At 44.7% G+C, this 17512-nt stretch overlaps 1 protein-coding gene across 8 annotated transcripts in view; it reads right to left on the bottom strand.

The window, feature by feature from the left end:
* grid2 (glutamate receptor, ionotropic, delta 2) overlaps nucleotides 1-17512 on the bottom strand; it is a 400155-nt gene that overhangs the window by 315177 nt on the left and 67466 nt on the right. For all 8 annotated transcript variants that reach the window (XR_010323876.1, XR_010323877.1, XR_010323878.1 and 5 more), the window contains exon 2: nucleotides 16055-16210. Coding sequence is in view for 5 of the 8 variants with exons in the window: in XM_064297283.1 (XP_064153353.1) it covers nucleotides 16055-16210 (156 nt within the window). In the remaining 3 variants the exon portion in view is untranslated. The remainder of the gene's footprint in view (nucleotides 1-16054; nucleotides 16211-17512) is intronic.

Here is a 17512-nt window from a genome sequence, read left to right as displayed (position 1 = left end):
TCGACAATATCTGTGAGAGAGAAGGAGGACCCACAACCAACAATAGAACCTTAGAGTCCGACCCACTGCAAAAAATAAATAAATAAATAAATAAATAAAAATTGACTGCATCTAGGAAGTGGCTTGAGGCAATGGGACTTTCCATAAAATCATAAATATTTTTTTAAATCATATCTTCTCATGAGCACACAATTACACAACTTCTTTTAACAATAATCTTTAACGATATCATAATTCTGAGGATAAAATTTTTTAAATACTATTTTTTTTTTTTTTTTTTTTACAATAAACTGATATGTGACACGTCATTTAGAGAAAGAGGTTGTGTAATTGAGAAAATAGCGATTTTTAAAAGTTTTCCTCGATGGGAAATCCCATTATTTCAAACGGCTTCCTAGGTCCAGTAATATTTTTTTGCAGTGGGCGGGACTTTAACGCTCGATATCTGTGAGAAAAAGGCGGGGCCTAACCGTGAGTCATACAGTGAGAGTGAGCAGAGCGAATCCATGTGGAAAGGGGGTGCATTATAACGACCGGGGAACGGCTCAGGGAAATTTGGTTTGTGACTCCCAGATGGGGCATCACCATTGCACTCCTGAGCGTGGTAATTAAGCCAAACTGCCACCACAGGAAATACCCAGTCTGTCCAGGGGTCTGTTCAAATCTCTGTGTTTCTTCTTGCGCTCCCACACCCACGATTTTCCCGCTAGGGGACGAGACCTCGGCTGCACCCGGTCCCAAACCTGGCTGATGCTGCGGATACAGAGGAACACCTGATCTCTATCTTGCAAGGGACCCTGGGAGAAAGAGTCCTCTCTGCTCATCCCTGTACTACACACAGGAAAGAAAGGAATGCTTAAGGCATTTTTTCGTTCAATTGCATTTTAGTGGCATTTGTCGACATGCATCAAATTAATATTTATTTAGAACTCAGATATAAGGATGAAGTTTTGGCATTAATATATATTAAATATTTGTTTAACAGTTATCATTTAAGAACACACTGGAACAGACAAAAGAAAAAATCTTTTGCGAGAAGTAAAACGGTTGGAAGAAGCGCTCGCACATGCTACTCAATCAACATCGAGTCCAAATCAATTTTAGAGCCTAAATGTTTCAGTGTTCTTCAACTCACCATGAGAACATTATTTATTTATTTATTTATTCATTTGACAAGGATAATGCAAATTAATCAACATATCAGTTTCCACACCAATGTAAATATGGAGAAACAGCTTTTGGCATACACGGTATTCTTTTCACAATACAGAATACATGTAGAAAGTTTGCTAAAAAGCCCTTAACTTATTATTAGTGATGGTGGCCGAGCATCAACAGTGTCATATATCAGTCAAATCTAATGACTCGTCTTGAGGTGTTTTATATGAAATTATGATTCACTGACAAAAGTGCGGTCTGATAGACGAAATGAGTGATGTTTGATCGCCGTAATTAATAGCTTAATTAGCAGATCTGCCATTCGAACGATTCTAAGGATACTCTGTTCCTCCGATAAGCTCAGATATAATTACAGCGTGAAAGGAGAACAGCATGGGCATTTAAAGCATTCTAATGAAGACTTGATGTGGAAATTCATCATAAATAAGACATAATAATTTGAGCGATGTTCGAATGCATGAATGGGTTTCTTTTATCATCCAAAACCGGGTTTAAAAAAAGGAAATTCTAAGAACAAATTATTGATATGCCCATAAAGTCAAAGGCCCGTGATTCTTCAGCGTGCGTATTTAGACGCGTTCCACGCGCACGCGATTCCCTGATTGATTGATGACTTGGCGGTATCTGACGGAAAGGCTAAAGGTATTGACTGAGAAAGCTGGGCTGGAGACATCAAAGCAGGCTTTCTATGCCGTAATCCCCCCCCCCCCCACCCCAATATCTACACAATGAACCCTCCACAGCCCTTTATTTTCTTCTTCTTCTTTGATGAAGAGGACGGTTTGCTGCAGAGGCTGCAGTGTGTGATGCAGTGGCTTTCTTTGGTGGGATGCGCTCTGTCCCTGAGTGGGTGGCTTTGCACCGCCCGGGTCTAGAGAGAGAGAACCGACCGCCTGGTTTTCCTTCGCTCGTTTGCTCGCGCACACCCCCAAAGCCCCCCCTCCCAACCCTAACCGCCCCCCCCCCCCCCCCCCCAGACATCTCCGGCTTCATCTCCGCATCCCCACCCTGAGGACTTTGCACTATTGAACATACGATGATGACGGAACACTGGGTGAGGGATTCTTTTTTCTTCTATCCTTTATTCGGGTCTGATTTACGCACGCCGCGGCGCGGGGATCAACGCGGTAACTCAGGGCTGCCGACTGACAGCCTGTCCCAGATGTCAACAGCTGGGGTTTCTAATCGCTGTCAGAGTGATGGATGACACCTGCAGGATTCCGGTACTGTCAATCCAGGAGCAAGGGAGCAGGGGGGGGGGGGGGGGGGCATGGGAGGAGCCAAACATGAAGCTCCTCCTACGCGAGGCAACACTGCTGGAGCCGCTGCGTTAGTTGACATGGAAACATGTGTACAGCATGTCACTCAAAATGGGACTGATAAATATTCAACGAGGGAAAAAAAAACACAGAGAGTATTCCACTGGATAAACTACAAAGGACCAACCATTTACACCTGGCTCGCACAGGTCATTGACTTCACTGTGCCCTTGGACATCAAACACAGTCCCCGGGCTCTTATATTCAAACGCGCGTCGACTCATAAAATTACACAGAAGAAAAAAAAAAAAACCATCTCAAGGTACGATCGCGCCTTTGTAAAGGTTAACGGGATGTTAATTCGGAGAGCAGACCCCCTCGAAGGCCCTTTCAAACGGGCTGGTAATGAGAAGCAGAGATCGCGCGGCGGGGTGAGGTGCGAATTTGCCGCGGGGATCGTTGCGGTAACGAAGGCGGCGGTGACACAGGTGCAGGCGCAGGGGCTTCAAAGTCACCGCGCGGATAAAAAACAAAAACCGTCGGGGGGGATGGAGTCTCACCCTCAAAGCGCCCCCTCAAACCCCCCCCCACCCCACCCCCCCTTCGCCGCCACGCTTTTTCTAGCCGATGATCAGTAGACGGAATACTTAATGGCATGAAACGTGCGCTCTACCCCGTCTGCAGCCGGCTACGCACCGCCTGACCTCTGCGCTGCAGGCCAAGCGGGGAAATCAGTGACAAATCAATCCACTGCCCTGCGTTTTCCCCGCCTATGCTAATGGAGGAGAGTTAGCTGCAGAGGAGGAGGGCGGGGGGGGGGGGGGAGGGAGGGTTGAGATCATCATTTTAGCAGCCAGCAGTTAAAGCATCCTGAGTCATAGGATAATGTGCTTTACACACAGGGCACTGCCTCCACTGTCAGTAAAGTTTTTTGACTTGGGAACACCTCCGAACACACCGCCGTGACCCCTCCCCCCCTTACCACCATCCTGACACGCCCTCCCTGTGAAGAGCCCCACCTTAAAGCAATGAAATCGACCACCCCATACCCAAACCCCCCACTCCCCCCTTGCTGGCGAAAGGGACACAGAAACACCCTCCCCCCACACCCGAAAGATCGGTGGCCACTTTTCAAAGAGGAAGGCCACATCATTACCATCGCTGAAAGCGATCCAGATCAATACAGCGGAAGCGTGCGGCTGATTTGTATTCGATACGCGTCCCGGGTTCGAGGCCATTGCTCATTTTCACAATCAGATTCTCACCGAGGAAGAGCCCGCATTTCAGAGCCCGACTCATTCCCTCTCTCCCTCCCTCCCTCTCTCCCTCTCTCCCTCTCTCCCTCTCTCTCTCTCTCTCTCTCTCTCGCTCTCGCTCTCGCTGGGAGATGGAAAAGTGTCATTAGGCTGACAGGATCCATGGGGGTGATTTTAAAGACCAAGATTGGGGTTAAGAAGGAAATCTGGGAGATAAATGAAAGTTATTACTTTTTGTACGTGCGGTGCATTGTGGGAAGGGCTTCCGATGGCACGGGAGGACACGACAGCGCCCAGGGAGAGCCGGACTCCGCCTTCTGGGAACCGACGGCCACAGAGGCATAACAGAAGCTTGCTAAAATGCGCCCGTACACACAACAACGCACTCAGAGAAACGCTGACCAACGCTCATAATTAAAATGCTTCACAGAAAAAGTTATTTCCTGAATGAGGCACCTGTACCTCTTGGTCGTGGCAGCCCCTTCATTTGCATACTGCCATATGGACCAATGAGGGAGAATTCCTTGTGGAATACAGAACAGTGAAGCAGGGAGAGCTTTTTTGGCCAGTGGATGCACTATACTTTATAGACCCCATAAAAAACAGGTATAAAATAGGAACATTCTTACTCTTCATTTGCCATATTGTTTTTAGGGGTCTTTTATTAACACATAGACCGTTTTTTGTCGGGCTGTCAGAGAATCTTCTCCCAAACAATGGAGTCAGATGGGCTGATTGTTTGGGTTTAATAAAGAAGGGATCTGGGGAGGAGCGTCTGGGTCTGAGCAGGGGCTGGTGCCGGTCCAAATAATCAAAATGCTCATTTTTATGGAGCCATAAACAAGATCTAAACTGCACTGGGCGCTGATGAAACGAGTCCAAACACTGCGCGCCGCACGTAACGGGCGGGTGAGGTGACCTGTGACCTCTGGGCTCCAAGAACATGGGTCACATGGACCTTAGGCATTGGTCACATGACCTACTTTAAACGGACGGCTCACCTGACCGCATGAAGAAATATCAGGTCACATGACCGAGACTCAATCAACATTTGTCCTTAATTTTGACTAACAAATAAAAGCAGGATTTTTTTTCCCCATGAACAGATTTTGGCAGACAGAGTTCAGAGATCATTAAAAATAACAGACCAGACTGAGCTTGTGAATGGAGTATTATACTTGCATTTACTTGCAAGTCAAAGTTAAGGACAAGTGATTGAACAGAAGCCCCTGTGTTGGCTGCCAGGTCACATGACCCTGTCTCTAGACATGGCCCATCAGATCAATCCACACCCTGGAAGCCGTTACATCACCCTGTGATGACAGACAGGTCACGTGAACCTGTCTATACAGATGGCTCACTGGACTACACCCTGAGAGCTGTTATGACATCACTGTGTTGACATACAGGTCACGTGACCCTGTCTATAACAGATGGCTCACCTGATCATACGCTGAAAGTGGTCACATGATGAACTTGTGTTGACTGACAGGTCACATGACCCAGTCTTAACTGACGGGTCACCTGACCATGTGGTGAACAGTGGGAAGCATCAGTCCACGCAGACTGAGCAGCACTGACAGCCTATGAATCTGTGCAAGAAAAATGGGTGGGTGGGGGGAGGGGGGATTACACAGGCCAGCCTGTCTTATATCTGTATGCATGATGTCATCACACCCCCCCCCCCCCCCCCAACCCCTGCTGCTCCCTTTGCGTGCCTCAGCCCTCACATCACTATTAATGATGAATACGCACTGAGTGACACATCTAAAGACCTCGCCATCGGAGAGACAGGAGATGTCGTTGCCTCCGCTTGGTATTGGCGGGGTGGGGGGGGGGTGTTTTGGCGGGAGAATGCGCCCCCCCCCCCCGCGGCGGCTTTGTGGCGGGAGCGCCCCTCGGCGAGCCCCCGTGCTGCGCGGGGAAGGAAGCGCCCGGAACCTCCCGCCGCCGTCCCCCCGACGCCCCGCCGACGCCCCGCCACCGGGCTGTCAGAGGCGGAGAAGGGGCCTTTTGTCCGTCACTTATGGGAAAACTTCGCGGGCGCCAACTCCGCCGGGACGGCCGGGCAGCCGCCCGCTCTCGCCCGCTCTCGCCTGCTCTCGCCCGCGCCAAGTTCCTCCGAGGCGCCGTCAAGCCCCCGGCAGAAGGGTCCCGTCCGGCTGTCAGCCGCAGAATACCGCCATACCGCCGCTTTATTACCGCTGTCAGCCTCGCCGCTGGACGTAGCCCCCCCCCGCCCCCCTTCCCCCCCCCCTGCTGATTACAGCCCAGATAATTGGATTGGGGCGCTTCCCAGGGAATGCTGGGAGGGATGCAGAGAGAGGCGGAGGCGGTGCGTGAGAGAGAGAGGATGTGGAGCGGTGGGGGGGTGGGGGGTTTGGAGGCAGGAGGTAGAAGGAGGCCAAAAGAGGGGAGGGGGGGGGCACAGGGCAGGAAGGGAAGGGAAGATAGAGAAGCACTCTCAAGAAGGATGCGTTGTCCTACCCGATTATCACCTTTGCATTACTTTCAACACACGCTGTGTGAAAGCTACTACATTTGAGTTACAGATATGCAATTTACGTGTTCCAAAAGGAGACTTTTTAACACAGACTGTGTTGTAAGGTAACAAAAAATGACTGCTCCAACTCCACCTCCACTTCTAGGACCTAGAAGGTTTTTCTTGGATTCCATTATGAAACACAAACTGCACTGTCCTTAACTAGACAAGGAGGTGTGTTAAAAAATGACACGTTAAGCGTTGTTTTTAACACACCTGTTTTTAGAGAGTACAGCTTATAGCGCCTTTGACGCACCTATCTGTTTCGTTCTTTGTGTGCCACAAGCACGAAACACAAGAAATGGTTAAACCTTTGAATTGAGGCCAACTAAGCACCAGTTCAACTGTCATGCAATCAACCCTTAACCATGCAAATGGAGACCACTGACATGAAAAAAATAAGGTTTAAAAACGATCTTTCTTTGCCTAGTCAATGTGAATCTGTGCAGCTGCACTGCTTGCTTTTTCTGCATTTCTGAAAGTCAAATGTCATGAACCACTCACATTCAGTCCTTTTTTTAAAATTATTTTTTAAGGATTTCTTGTGTGTTGTGAATGCTGTCTCTCTTAACAGCACAGTAGAATTCCTTGAGGTTTCATATCATTTCAACTGAAATAAACTGAATTGGTATTACCTCAATAAACAGCAGTAAGCAATGGAAATGTCCGCGTTAATTTATATGACAAATAATTCCGTGGAAACGAGCCATCGAGAGAAGAAGCAAGAGGGGGAAAAACAAATTCACCTGCTTGTATCAATCATAATCATTTCCAGGAAACGCGTGAGAAACGTGAATTCCACGCAGAAGAAGAGGCCTGTTACACTGAACAGGTGACGGCACGCCTTGCCTTCAGACTGCAGCGATGGAGGTTCTCATTGTGCGGCTCCGTAATGTAAAAATGGAAAAACCAGCCCCCCGCTGTTTTCGATTCCCTGCTCCTAGGAAACACCGCTCCCACCCCCCCCCCCCACCCCCTCCTCTGCACTCCAGGAGACATCCCGGTATCGTAATTTCCATGTGGTGTTAGCGGACCCCCCCCCCCCGCCGCCATTTCTGTCCTGTCCCCCCCCACACACACACCCCGAGGCCGCCAGCCCGGAGAGGGGACAACGAATTTCCAGAACTTACCGTCGTGACTGTGCTGACGCGGCTGAACTGATCGTACCCATGACCTCACCACTGACCTGCTAAACACAGCGCTGTCTGTAAGTATTGGGACAGCCACACTATTTTTATTAATTATTTTGTTTTGTAGTTTCAACTCTGCACTCCACCACACCGGATTTAAAATAAAATACAATGAATTTGGGGTTGAAGTGCCGAATGTCTGCTTTAAAAAAGAAAAATGTTCTCCCTAAGAAAAACATGCATGTATTAGACATTTTGTATGGTCATGGGTAGACATGCTACTAGACATTTTTTTTGGTTCATTCAAAATCAATAAAACTCATGTCCCAACCTTTCTTCAAGCTGCTGAACACAACCGTAAACTTGCCTCAACCCTCAGACTTACCGTTTTCCTAACCCTAACCCTAGCTGAACCCTAATTTGAGCCCTAAACTCTCATTTGAAGCCATTGGTACCATTGAAAACACCTGAAAACCCATTTAAAATGGATGGAAAACAAGGTAAATATCATGAATACTATAATTTAAATGCAAAATCATATGTATGAGGTCATTTAAAAAAGAAAAATGTTCTCCCTAAGAAAAACATGCATGTATTAGACATTTTGTATGGTCATGGGTAGACATGCTAATAGACATTTTTTTTGGTTCATTCAAAATCAATAAAACTCATGTCCCAACCTTTCTTCAAGCTGCTGAACACAACCGTAAACATGCCTCAACCCTCAGACTTACAGTTTTCCTAACCCTAACCCTAGCTGAACCCTAATTTGAGCCCTAAACTCTCATTTGAAGCCATTGGTACCATTGAAAACACCTGAAAACCCATTTAAAATGGATGGAAAACAAGGTAAATATCATGAATACTATAATTTAAATGCAAAATCATATGTATGAGGTCATTTAAAAAAGAAAAATGTTCTCCCTAAGAAAAACATGCATGTATTAGACATTTTGTATGGTCATGGGTAGACATGCTACTAGACATTTTTTTTGGTTCATTCAAAATCAATAAAACTCATGTCCCAACCTTTCTTCAAGCTGCTGAACACAACCGTAAACTTGCCTCAACCCTCAGACTTACCGTTTTCCTAACCCTAACCCTAGCTGAACCCTAATTTGAGCCCTAAACTCTCATTTGAAGCCATTGGTACCATTGAAAACACCTGAAAACCCATTTAAAATGGATGGAAAACAAGGTAAATATCATGAATACTATAATTTAAATGCAAAAAAAATATGTATGAGGTCATTTAAAAAAGAAAAATGTTCTCCCTAAGAAAAACATGCATGTATTAGACATTTTGTATGGTCATGGGTAGACATGCTACTAGACATTTTTTTTGGTTCATTCAAAATCAATAAAACTCATGTCCCAACCTTTCTTCAAGCTGCTGAACACAACCGTAAACTTGCCTCAACCCTCAGACTTACCGTTTTCCTAACCCTAACCCTAGCTGAACCCTAATTTGAGCCCTAAACTCTCATTTGAAGCCATTGGTACCATTGAAAACACCTGAAAACCCATTTAAATGGATGGAAAACAAGGTAAATATCATGAATACTATAATTTAAATGCAAAATCATATGTATGAGGTCATTTACAAAAGAAAAATGTTCTCCCTAAGAAAAACATGCATGTATTAGACATTTTGTATGGTCATGGGTAGACATGCTACTAGACATTTTTTTTGGTTCATTCAAAATCAATAAAACTCATGTCCCAACCTTTCTTCAAGCTGCTGAACACAACCGTAAACTTGCCTCAACCCTCAGACTTACCGTTTTCCTAACCCTAACCCTAGCTGAACCCTAATTTGAGCCCTAAACTCTCATTTGAAGCCATTGGTACCATTGAAAACACCTGAAAACCCATTTAAAATGGATGGAAAACAAGGTAAATATCATGAATACTATAATTTAAATGCAAAAAAAATATGTATGAGGTCATTTAAAAAAGAAAAATGTTCTCCCTAAGAAAAACATGCATGTATTAGACATTTTGTATGGTGATGGTTACAGATGCTACTAGACATTTTTTTGGTTCATTCAAAATCAATAAAACTCATGTCCCAACCTTTCTTCAAGCTGCTGAACACAACCGTAAACTTGCCTCAACCCTCAGACTTACCGTTTTCCTAACCCTAACCCTAGCTGAACCCTAATTTGAGCCCTAAACTCTCATTTGAAGCCATTGGTACCATTGAAAACACCTGAAAACCCATTTAAAATGGATGGAAAACAAGGTAAATATCATGAATACTATAATTTAAATGCAAAATCATATGTATGAGGTCATTTAAAAAAGAAAAATGTTCTCCCTAAGAAAAACATGCATGTATTAGACATTTGTATGGTCATGGGTAGACATGCTACTAGACATTTTTTTTGGTTCATTCAAAATCAATAAAACTCATGTCCCAACCTTTCTTCAAGCTGCTGAACACAACCGTAAACTTGCCTCAACCCTCAGACTTACCGTTTTCCTAACCCTAACCCTAGCTGAACCCTAATTTGAGCCCTAAACTCTCATTTTAAGCCATTGGTACCATTGAAAACACCTGAAAACCCATTTAAAATGGATGGAAAACAAGGTAAATATCATGAATACTATAATTTAAATGCAAAATCATATGTATGAGGTCATTTAAAAAAGAAAAATGTTCTCCCTAAGAAAAACATGCATGTATTAGACATTTTGTATGGTGATGGTTACAGATGCTACTAGACATTTTTTTGGTTCATTCAAAATCAATAAAACTCATGTCCCAACCTTTCTTCAAGCTGCTGAACACAACCGTAAACTTGCCTCAACCCTCAGACTTACCGTTTTCCTAACCCTAACCCTAGCTGAACCCTAATTTGAGCCCTAAACTCTCATTTGAAGCCATTGGTACCATTGAAAACACCTGAAAACCCATTTAAAATGGATGGAAAACAAGGTAAATATCATGAATACTATAATTTAAATGCAAAATCATATGTATGAGGTCATTTAAAAAAAAAAATGTTCTCCCTAAGAAAAACATGCATGTATTAGACATTTTGTATGGTCATGGGTAGACATGCTACTAGACATTTTTTTTGGTTCATTCAAAATCAATAAAACTCATGTCCCAACCTTTCTTCAAGCTGCTGAACACAACCGTAAACTTGCCTCAACCCTCAGACTTACCGTTTTCCTAACCCTAACCCTAGCTGAACCCTAATTTGAGCCCTAAACTCTAATTTGAAGCCATTGGTACCATTGAAAACACCTGAAAACCCATTTTAAATGGATGGAAAACAAGGTAAATATCATGAATACTATAATTTAAATGCAAAATCATATGTATGAGGTCATTTAAAAAAGAAAAATGTTCTCCCTAAGAAAAACATGCATGTATTAGACATTTTGTATGGTCATGGGTAGACATGCTAATAGACATTTTTTTTGGTTCATTCAAAATCAATAAAACTCATGTCCCAACCTTTCTTCAAGCTGCTGAACACAACCGTAAACTTGCCTCAACCCTCAGACTTACCGTTTTCCTAACCCTAACCCTAGCTGAACCCTAATTTGAGCCCTAAACTCTCATTTGAAGCCATTGGTACCATTGAAAACACCTGAAAACCCATTTAAAATGGATGGAAAACAAGGTAAATATCATGAATACTATAATTTAAATGCAAAATCATATGTATGAGGTCATTTAATTTGAGCGTACCTGCATCCATACCGGGTGAACCGTGAAGGAACTACAGCCCAGGTTCCCCGTTTCCCATCTTTTTTTGATCCAACATATTCTTCGCAGTATCTGTGCGATGGTATAATTTAAATTCTGAAGGGTGTTCTTTTTTGTTACACCTTATAAAAAAATACTGTGAAGATGAAAAACCATGGGTTTCTGTCCACCTGCGTATGGTACGCCTCACTGCTAAATCAGTACTCACAGCACTCACACACAAAATAAATATTGTCCCTTCCACCTACATATCTTTTATAAGCAACAATACATAATAAAGTAAGTGCAGCTGATGTTTGAAAGCCTTTTATAATAAGCCAGTATATTTCCTGCTAATAACTAATCCAGAAGGTTCCTCCATCTTACAAATAATGAGCCCTAAAGGCACCAATCAGGGTTCTCCGAAAAAAAAACCCATGCTGAGAAAAATTGCTTGCTTGGAAAAACTAAGCATTATCCAGCATCTGCATATGCTGCACACGCCACCGTGCGCTCCTGCCCAAATAAATGCTTTTAAGAACTTAGAATTAGCATCTTAAGATTTCCTGCATTTCCGGCTCAGGTATAAGCCCATTAAATCAAACGGCAACATCAAGGTCAACCATTGCGAGGTTTTTTAATTTTTTTAAAAACTCCAGCAGCCTTCACCTGATCGTTGTGTAAAAGCAAACTTCCGCTGGCAGGAGATTTCTAATGACTCCTTTCATTAGAATAAACAAAAACAAAAAAAAAAAACTGCAGAACGGAAATCGATACGGAGAGCTTTCACATTACCCGGAGACCAGCCAAGGCTTCTCCAGCAGCGCGCGGGAGGAAGACGAGGAGAGAACAGACCTCTTCACCTTGACACCGCAGCTAGGAAACCGAATCCTCGGGACGCGGGTGCACAAGGCGAGGGGAGATCAATGGGCGCCGGTATCAATCACGCTGACGGCCTTTCTGGAGGGGAGCATCCCGACCCCCTGCCAAAGGCTGCTGGCTGCCCAAAAAGAGTCTGATTCACACCAGGGACCAGAGGTCGCAGGCATTTTGAATAATTTACCCTCAAAATTTTTTATTTGGCTACCCAGGCGCGGAAAATAATGGAAAATATAAGAGCATAAATATTCATAAATAAGAAGTCTTGAGTGGTTAAAAAAATAAAAATTTAAAAAAAGCTCTGCACTGAGACCCGATAGAGTCGGCTCACGTGAGATCTCTCTCTAAAGGATGTTGATGCTTCAAAGCAGATTTCTGCGAGTTAGCCCTGGAAGCACATCATTGGTCGAGAGTTTGTCTTTTACGCTTTTGCGATTTTAAACGCCCAAAACTGAACAAAAGCTTGCGGACAACCGAGAGTCCAGGCCGAAGCATTTATCATTCAGAGTAGCTCCTCCACCTGCTGAAATATTTATAAACAGCTGATCTCCATTCTCTTTCCAAATACACCGGGTATCGAGTTCTCTTCAGTTAAGCTGTGATGTTTCACTGTTAAGCACTTGCCCTTGGTCAGGTCAGGTCTTTTTTTTTAAAACATGGACAGCTGTTCTGGTAGGGGGAAATCAGAGGGTGTTTTCAAAGAGACTGCGAGAACCCACAGTCAGTCAGATACACGGAGAAGTGTGATCTTAGTTCCTCCAGAATATTTGTCTCTTTCAGAAGTTAAGACATCTACAGTTCAAAGGGGTACGACTCTGACACTTCTCTCCTGTTGTAAATCAGCTCCCTGGCTGCCAGCTGTCTTCCACATTCGAACCCTTCTCCTCAATGTTGAAGAGGTTCCCCTCTCCACCTCAGCTAATGTGCGGTGAGCGTTCTGACGCACAAAATGGCTGCCGTGCATCACACAGGTGGGTGCTGCACATTAGTGGTGGGTGAGGTGAGTCCCCACTCATTACTGTGAAGCACTTTGAGCGTTCGGAAAAGCGCTACATCAATGCAATGATTAATTCATTCATTCAATCATTCATTCATTCATCCACCATTCATTAATTCATTCATTGTTTTATTTTTGATTATTTTTTGTACCCCCGCAGTCGTCAGCTTTTTTGCGCGTACCTGTCGGCGTTCCGAACGGGAATCTGCGCGTGTCCCGTGAGACAAGGTCGCGACACGGGTGTGGCGGCTGCCGAAAAGCGACGTCACTCTTCCCCGCGCCCCCCCCTCCACCGCGGTGACTTTACCGTCAATTACCGCCACGTTAAATCGACATTGCCCGTAAAAAATAAATAAATAAAAAACCATCGCAAGCATCTACCTGCTAGGCTAATTATCTCATTAGTCGAAAAGATGGAGGGATAGTGACTGCGGAGCGCGAATGCGAGAGGAAGGGGTGGACTGAACGCCATAATGGCGTTCCTCCCGAAAACCTCGACAAAAAGAAGGGGGGGGGGGGGTCGCGCCTACGCGCAAAGAGGCGGGTTTTGTTTTCTTCGGAATTTATGGACAGCTGCTCTGCGTTGGGAAACGACTCTCTGCGGAAGGCTCTGTCACGCCCTCCTCTCTGGTGGAAACATCTTTAGGAGCATATGGATTAGTGCAAACTGTCAGCCTTACGAGGGACAATTAGAGCACGGACAAAACCGCGCTGGATATACATAAGCCTCGATGGGTAATTCCCTCAGAAGAAGCATGCTGTCGCTCAGCGTGCAATGCGAGGGCTGGGCGGGGAGGGGGGAGGAGGGGTTGTTCTTTTTCTTTTTCTTTTTTTTTTTCCCGAGGTTCGAGGATAGCAGTCGGCTCTCTTGAGAATAACTTAATGTTCGACAGCGAAATAGACGAGGGATTGAGTGGTGTCACCTTGTAAACAGCAGCAGGGCCGCGTGCCAAACGCAGAAACGGTCTGCTTGTAATTACCTGTGCAATTTGGTACTGGAACCCGCCCATAGGTTTTATGTCAGAGGCGGCGGTGACAGAAACTAAACTGCTACAGCGAACAGCCGACGCTACAGGAGTTAGCCTGGAGACCAGGCGCTGCTGGAGCCAGGCGGCGCATGCAAAATGAACGCCGACTAACGTCTCTGAAATTTAGCCTTGCCGGTTCCTCTTTCTTTCTCGTCCCCCCCCCCCCCGAGATGACAACGTGCTGTGGATCCCTTTCTTTATTTAACGGTCGGGATAATCGTTCGGCTCCCGAGCCAAACAGACGGTTTTCTGAAGCGCACTGGGGCGCTGTGACAGAGCCACGCTCTGCCAAACTGCTGCTGGAAGCATTTTAAAAAAACTTTTCTTTTTTTTTGTCAAATCTCAGATCCAGGGGACGTACTCGTTGTAAAGGTATCATCGCAGGTTTAGCTGTGCGTTAGGAGTCTGTCCAGGAGCCTCTCACTGCAGGATGAACACGGAGGCTCTGTTCCTCCACAGCATCCTCATACCCTCCATTTGAATCCATTCAAAAAACAGATTTATCTCCTTCAAATCCTCAATGTAAACACGTGCATTGTGTACATTATGCGATCCTGAGCCTTAATGTCATTCAACTCGAGAGTTATTAGCAAAGGCGAGTCATTATTTGCATCTCTCACCGCACTGCAAAGTAAAGATTCCTTGTTGTACCTTTTGCAATACCATTATTAATCAAATCTTGTGTGTTTTATTCACTGTTGAGTCGAATTCTCGGAACATATATGAATGTAATTTTTTTGTGAAGCATTTTTTCAAGAGTAGAACAGGAAAAGGTATGTGTGGGGGGGGGGTATGTTCAGTGGGAGAAGGAAAACCAGTAAATTGGACGGCAGGCTTCTCACTGGATTGATGGGAGACAGGAGAAATCAAAGGCCTGTGTGTTTGTGAACTGGCAACGGTGAGCTATTAGAGAACTCGCACTCAGGAACAGAAACTCTCGCCTCTAAATGCCACTGACTTGGCTAGACCGCAGCGGGGGACACCATTGCAAACGGCTCCCAATTCAAATCAGAACAAAATGTGGCCGCCTAGGGTCTGGCTGAAGCGAACACTTCCTGTACAACTCAGCCACGATAACTCCCCAGAGAACTTCTCACTTCTGTTGATTCCATTTGCATGTGTTTGGCTGTTCAAAATCCGACTCTTCCTTTTATTTCTGTATCAAGCATTCGATTCAACAACTTCTCATTAAAACTGCTCTTATCTAACGCAAGCTAGATATGCAAATTATCAACACGCAGGGCCGATTCTGTGGGAGAGGAGGGTGCCACTTTTCCTTTATTTTAATTGCTAAATAACTATACATCTACAAACCAAGGTGAGTCCCACAGCTCTCCTCTGGCTTCCGTCCCTTATCTCCGTCAGACACATTGAATCTCCTCTTCCTTTATCATACATTTCTTTAAGAGTGCGGTCTTTGATACGATTCCACATTAGATCCCTTTGTGAAGGCGCGCGGCGGTTGGACTGTCTGTGACGGGCGTATAAAAGCAGACGTAAAACGGTGCATTTCACAAACGCCCACAGAGCGGCCTTTTTAAATTAAATTTTTTAAATGCGCTGTAACCTCCCACCGATGCACTCTGTGCTTGTTCTTCTTCTTCTGGGACATGACTGGCACCACCTGTCAAATACTCTACACCCTCTCAGAAACAAAGGTACAGTAGAGGTACATTTTTTTGTTTTTTTAAGGAACGAATTTCCCAAAACGAACCTTGAAAGGTAGAGTAATTTGCTTTGGTACTGGTAAGTACCTTCTGCAAGCAAAAAAGTACAAATCAATTATAAAACCCATGGGTGCAACCTTATGTACCTATAGGGTACCACTCCAGTGACAAGTCTTGTACCTATTTAGGAACATTTTTGGCACCTTCCTCCTGAGAGTGTAGCCAGTATGACTACAAGGCTCCTCCCACTGAAGGATCAGCCAATCAACGGCTCCCGCTCTCAGTATTACCGTCCTATAGGGTTCCTCGCCCACCCCATGCAGAGCCAATGCAGGACGAACAGAAGCCCCAAGACCAACTCTACACCGACCCCAGACCAACCCCAGACTGACCCCAGAATGACCCCAGACTGACCTTCTTGCACCGCCTGGAAGGGGTTGTTCCCGTCCACAAACTCCACGGAAATGGTGATCTTTTCCGTCTCCAGGATCTCGTTGTTGAGGTTGAGGTCGGCCACCGCCATACGGAACACCTCGTCATCCTTCTTGGCGGATTCATCAAAAATTGCTCCTGCAGCCGGGGGGGGGAAGAGAGAGAAAGAGAGGGGGGAGAGAGAAAGGTTCAGTTTTCATTTCCTAGACATCGGAGAGCAATGTATTACAAACTCATATCAGATTTTAAGATGCGTTCAGGGCTGAGGCTGGGGAGGCAGTTACCGTAGATACCAGAGGAGCCTCAGGCAAACAATTGTGTTACCTGTCCCAGCCAATACAGTGAAACAAGCCCACACAACAGAACATGATTGTTATACCAAGGACAATAAATATTCAATTGAAGAACCAGAGCTTACTAAACTGCATTAAGTAATTGCAATCTTCATGCGGACCTTTAGATTCAAATGTGCCTAACTACAATCCAAACAAAACCAAACGTAATTTTTTTTTCCAAATTCAGTGAAACCAAATTTATGTTGCTAAAGGTCCATCTTATGCTCATAAAGTCTGAAAATCCAAGAAACAGAAAAAAGCTGGGAGGTGAGAGCTTGATGAGTGAGCTCATGTCCAGAGAATCTGTACCTGTCTCTAACCTTACTATTACCTTAAAATAGAATGTAAGAGAATATATATCACACTCCAATAAAAGAAGTTAAAACGAGGATTGTCATTAAACTTGAATTAGTCAGTATTTAAGGGATAAAGAATTTAAATAATGTAGCTTTTTCCTACTTTTGTCTCTAATAACAGGGAATATAATGTGTATGAAATTGTATGTATGTAATAATGACTATGAAGCCAGCAAACAATGGTAAACAATTCAGAGTAAAAGCTATTTCAATGGCAAACAGCAGACCTTTCCATTATACAATACAAGGGACAGGGCATAACATTGATTTTTCTGAATCTAGGGAGAAAAAAAAAAAAAACTTAAGTCTTGTTTGACTGCATTGCATATTCCCTTAAAAGTGGCAAAGTGTGTTTGATTGAATCAAGAGGGACTGGATACCACCCAGTGTGTCAATAAAGCGCCATAATGTTATTCATTTGTTTCTTCTCCAGTCAATGAGAGCTTTTCTAATTCGAAGCCTCTGTGCCTTTCGACGGCAAACTCATTTCGGAGAACAGCGAGCCCGGGCCACCAGAGCCCAGCGCCCTCGGTAGCTGGTTTGGTGCGGAAAAGCACAGGATGAGGCGGTGATGGAGTATCATGTAGTCAAAATCTAATTTCCCACAGCGTTTTGGCGGCTGGAGTAATGGATCTGAGTGAACTTCATGGGAATGCTACATGTGGCACTGCTGTTGAGTGTGATAAATGGATCTGGTGCTCGTAAAACAGAGGCAAGATCCCCCCCCCCCACCCGCAGGAATACCCGCT

The sequence above is a fragment of the Anguilla rostrata genome, chromosome 10 (assembly GCF_018555375.3).
Source record: "Anguilla rostrata isolate EN2019 chromosome 10, ASM1855537v3, whole genome shotgun sequence".
In the NCBI taxonomy this organism is placed as follows: Eukaryota; Metazoa; Chordata; class Actinopteri; order Anguilliformes; family Anguillidae; genus Anguilla; species Anguilla rostrata.
Note: the sequence above shows the minus strand (reverse complement) of the source record. Positions and strands in the feature narration are given on the sequence as shown.